This window comes from Aplysia californica, unplaced genomic scaffold (genome assembly GCF_000002075.1).
Source record: "Aplysia californica isolate F4 #8 unplaced genomic scaffold, AplCal3.0 scaffold00011, whole genome shotgun sequence".
NCBI classification, from domain to species: Eukaryota; Metazoa; Mollusca; class Gastropoda; order Aplysiida; family Aplysiidae; genus Aplysia; species Aplysia californica.
Genome location: NW_004797281.1, coordinates 816,102 through 821,101, shown reverse-complemented (window position 1 = coordinate 821,101; position 5,000 = coordinate 816,102). Strand labels below are relative to the sequence as shown.

The following is a 5,000-nucleotide window of genomic DNA, read 5'->3' as shown; positions in this document are numbered from 1 at the left end:
TATTTTTTAAAAAGTATAAAACCATTTTAGCTGTCAGTGTCAGTGTGTAAACCTTTGAATCCCATTGTCTCAAAACTAGGGGTTATGCAGTTAGAATCCCACTATTCTAAGAGCGCCATTTAAAGGTAAGTTACAAGAATGTGGCAGTGTAGACATGGTTAATTATTCATTACACAGAGAACTATGCAAAGATGTAAACAAGCAACACGGCTGTGGTTTTTTTTTGTTGCTGTTTGTTTTTTGTTGTTTTTGTTGATTTTTTTTACAGCTTCATAAAGAAACATCGGGGGCTCTCGTGGCCCAGAGGTTAAGGTGTTCGTCTCTGATCAAAGGTCCCGGGTTCGAATCCGGGTTGCAACGGGAAAAGTTTTCTTCCCTAAATTTGTCTCCTCTCATCTCCTTTACCTGCTCTTTAACAATGTTCTGTCGTCTGCTTTCGTCTCCACTTTCCGTCCCACACCCTCATCTCCTTTGCCCCCCTCCTCTGAGCTCCTGACTCTTTCTGCAGCCTTTCTTCCGCCACTCCTTGGCTCCTATTCTTACTGCTGTCTTTCAGCCACGCCCTTGATCTTATGGTTCGAAAGATCTACATCTAGCCAAAAGATTTCGGAGGTCCCGTGTGCAAGTTACGTACGTTAAAGATCAGTTGGTTGTCTAATACATGTATCGATAAGAGTAGGCTTCGGCCGCCACCCGGGTAAATTTCAAAATTTCCTACCAAAGGAAAACGTTTAACTCTTCATCTCCGGCAAGCCACTCTAAGCGGCTCACGATCGGAACCCCTGTGTCGGTGAGTTGCTGACAGTGGCTCGGGGAAAATTCCTTTACGACGACTTAAGCATCAAATTACTTTTTGGCAGTTGCCCAAAACGGGTCTCTTATATCGGAAGTTCATTCATTAGATGAAGAACTATCAAAAAAAGGTATGCTAGTTTCGATATAATGACCCATTTAAAGACGTTTTTGTCATGTTTAGATTGAGCACTAAAAAAGGGCCCCAGCGTAGTGGGTTTACCCCCTTCGGAGATAAAGAGTTAATGTGTCCCGCGCGCACGTATGATCCTATGCAGTTGCGAGCGCCGTAAATAACTTGAAAAAGAAAAAAGGAAAAAGAAAAAAAGAAACATCAAAATGTCCTACCTGTATGGTGGACACGTCCTGCAGTGACGGCACTCCCGAATCACGCACGCGTGCTGTCAGAGCGAGCGGGACATCGGAGAACTCCTCCGGGGGCAGCGCCGTGAGCGAGACGGCACCGGTACTTTCATCGATCTGGAACCAGTCTCTGAATAGAGAAGAGACGAACAAGTGAACAGGTTTGATTTAGACGGAAGAAAAATAAAGGGAGATATGGAAGAAGATGTAGCTCCTTATATAAATCATTTGAAAAGAAAATTAATGTTTCCAAGCTGCAGTCGGGCAAGGATAACTCAAGCATATCGGGGATTGACAATTCAATGTTTTGACACACCCGTAATTCGGGTAAACCAATATCATAACAAAAGATTAAATCAATATGAGTCCGGCATATTATACGAACTATCCATGTTTTCGACTTTCTCGGGGTTTTTTCTTCAGGTTATCTGTGCCCGATTGTAATTTATTCATTTCATCGTCTCAAAAAAAGCACCATTTCTTTTTCTTTCAAGAAAAAAATATCCTGTGAGCTTTTTTCGTGAGTATCGTAATAGTTAAAAGAAAGATTGCATTAAGACAGAAGATTAGAATCACAATCATAATAGAGAACCCCTACCCAGTAAAAAGAAAGAAAAGGAAAGAAGGCAAAAGGAAAGTAGGTTTTTGATCACTTCACCCTTTATTGCAATTTTTTTTCAGTGCTACTAGTGTCTCAGCATGGAAGTCGAACCTTTCAACTCTTACAAAATACTCTACATCTCAGCATTTATCGTGGGTGGCTGGCGGGTGCTCTGGGGTGGTTTGCTCCTTCTTTCCTATCAAATATCTATCGTCCTTATCTCCCCTCCTTCTTTTTAATGTTTGTAACTCTCTTGTAACACCTCTAATCTTCTGGCGCTCATTATGATATTATGCAGTTGCGAGCGCCATAAAACCTCTACTAAAACTAACAAACAAAAACCGCATTTATCTCTTCTGCAAAAGCAAGACGTAACATGGCCCTTACCCGCCCGAAAGGAGGTCGTACTGTAACTCAGCATTCTGGTCGGTATCTGCGTCGGTTGCCTTTCCGAGATTGAAGAAGGAAAAAAACCCGCAACAGAATGAACATCAAGAAAACGTATTAGATCTAAGGCAAATTCAAAAAATAAAAGGATAAAGAAATTTTTTTTAAAGTACACTAATCATTCGTCCGTTAACGAATGACAACGACCAAAGGACCATTGCAGAGCAGACTTGTCCTTAAAGAGAAATATACAAACTGTGGATTAAGATGTCGCAACCTTAGAGCTTTCTTGTCCTATCTACATGTTATTTAACAGTGAAAATGCGACTTCTTTTTAATATCACTCTTTGTTATGAACCGTTTTCACTGCGCGATGAGGTTTCTGCTAGAATCAATGAGACCAATTCTGGCATAGGCAGCGTTTGCAATTGATTGTTTTGTTTGTTGGATAGGATAGACTTATTTTCCCGAAGCTCTGTGTTGCGTGTTTGGCTTTTAAAATGCTTTATTCGAGCCTATGATAGGGACAACATACAAGTGTGTAAAATAATAATAATATATAATATTAAAATAAGATATCTTACATTCAGCTGCAGAATGACGTCACCGACATTTTGGTTTTCCAGAGAGAGGCTACGATCATGTGACACAAACATAGGGGCGTTGTCGTTGACGTCATCAACTGTGACTGACACTATGTAGGCAGGAGTTGTTCTCTGGGGGAAAAAGAAAATAAAGCTAAACACATAGATATTATCATGTACAAGAAACATTATTTTACAGAATCGTTATATTTCTGTGAAAGAGGGATGTGGGCCTGCTGTTTCGAAATGCCCACCCAATCAACTGAACTGAATTAATTCACAGATACCTACAAACACGACATAACCCTATAAAAACCCCAGAAATTATGTTCAAGAGTGAATTCTTTCTCTATAGTCGCACGGTGAACAGGTATAAAATTATGTTTAACGCCCCAATCAACACTGTTAGGTTATTTAAGAGGCGGGACCTCCGAGTTTAACATTCATCTCCAAAAGGACCGAGCCAAAACGGAACTTCGTGTAAAGTGCCTTACCGAAGGACGAATACGATTCCAGTAGCCTAACAACTAGACTGATTGATTGATTGACTGATTAGTTGATTGATTAATCGATTGATTGATTAAGACAGACAGAAAGACCGACAGACAGACAGACAGACAGACAGACAGACAGACAGACAGACAGACAGACAGACAGACAGACAGACAGACAGATAGAAAGAAAGACAGACAGACAGACACGAATACGATTCCAGTAGCCTAACAACTAGACTGATTGATTGATTGACTGATTAGTTGATTGATTAATCGATTGATTGATTAAGACAGACAGAAAGACAGACAGACAGACAGACAGACAGACAGACAGACAGACAGACAGACAGACAGATAGAAAGAAAGACAGACAGACAGACAGAAAGACAGAGACGATGACAAACAGACAGGTAGACAGATAGATGAAACACTGACAGATAGAGAGAGAAAGCGAGACAGAGCGAGAGAGAGAGACAAAGAGAGAGTACTAGAGAGAGTGAAAGAGAGACAGGCAGAGACACAGGGAGAGAGCGAGAGAGAGCGAGAGAGAGCGAGAGCGAGAGAGAGAGAGAGAGAGAGAGAGAGAGAGAGAGAGAGAGAGAAAGAAAGAGAGAGACGGGCGGACAGACAGACAGACAGACAGACAGACAGACAGACAGACAGATAAACAGAGACACAGAGACGGACAGAGACACAGAGAAACTGAGAAAGATAGAGAGACAGACAGATAGATACAGAGAGACAGACAGAGACAGAGAGAGAGAAAGAGAGAGAGAGATACACACACCCACACACACACAGAGAGAGAGAGAGAGAGAGAGGGAGAGAGACAAAGAGAGAGAGAGAGAGAGAGAGAGAAAGAGAGAGAGAGAGAGAGAGAGAGAGAGAGAGAGAAAGAGAGAGAGAGAGAGAGAGTGATAGGGGATGGAAGTGGATGTACGAATGTAAGAAGATGGAGAGGTTGATTACCAGGGCTCCTACGTAAAGAGTGACGTTATAGAAGTCTTTAGTCTCCCTGTCCAGTTCACCAGTCGTCTCTAGACTCCTGTAAAAACCAAAAAGAAAGGAAATTACACTTTTGTTTGTCCCGGAAGGGCACTTTGGTTTACAATGGCAAACATACATTTACATACATAAATATACATAATTATAAATACATACATATATAAATACATGTATAAATACGTACACGAATACACAATATTATTACACAAATACAGAACAGTTTACAGCCATGCCACTGCCGGTCACCACTGTGCAGCGCCCTGTATTTTGAGCTAGGGTTGTTGTGTCTTGCTCATGGACACACCCCAGTGTGACCACCCATCTGATCCCCATGTCACCGACACTTGCTTGACATTACTTGAGTCTTAACTCACCACTCACTTAGCCACTGGAGCCCCCTGTACGGAAATGATGCAACATGGCTCAGCATAATGTGAAGAGTGAAGGAATAATACACAGCGTTATTGAATTGAGCTCACTCTCAGATTACACGTTTTCCAAGCCTCCCGGTGATGCTAGAAAGGGCAGAAGATACTCGGAGACGTCTCCGGCGAGCACCCAGGAACTATTCTGAGACGCACTCCCGCACACAGATGCACTGCTTTGGGGGGTCAAACTGCGCATTATTTGCTGCAGATCACACATAATACAGCCAATAATACAGTCACAAATCAATTATTTTAAAGAAAATTTCAAACTTAACTGCAAAATATCAAATTATGGGTTAAATCAGGGGGCATGCGCTCCTGTAACCTCCTCCCCCCCCCCCCACAA

General features: G+C 41.9%; 1 protein-coding gene across 1 annotated transcript in view; it reads right to left on the bottom strand.

The window, feature by feature from the left end:
* The window catches only part of LOC101857159 (protocadherin-17), a gene marked incomplete in the record, with an annotated part of 62,339 nt that overhangs the window by 7,819 nt on the left and 49,520 nt on the right, over positions 1–5,000 (bottom strand). The window contains 4 exon segments of the mRNA XM_035970284.1: positions 1,141–1,285; positions 2,144–2,202; positions 2,728–2,859; positions 4,191–4,266. Of these exon segments, the coding sequence (XP_035826177.1) occupies positions 1,141–1,285; positions 2,144–2,202; positions 2,728–2,859; positions 4,191–4,266 (412 nt within the window).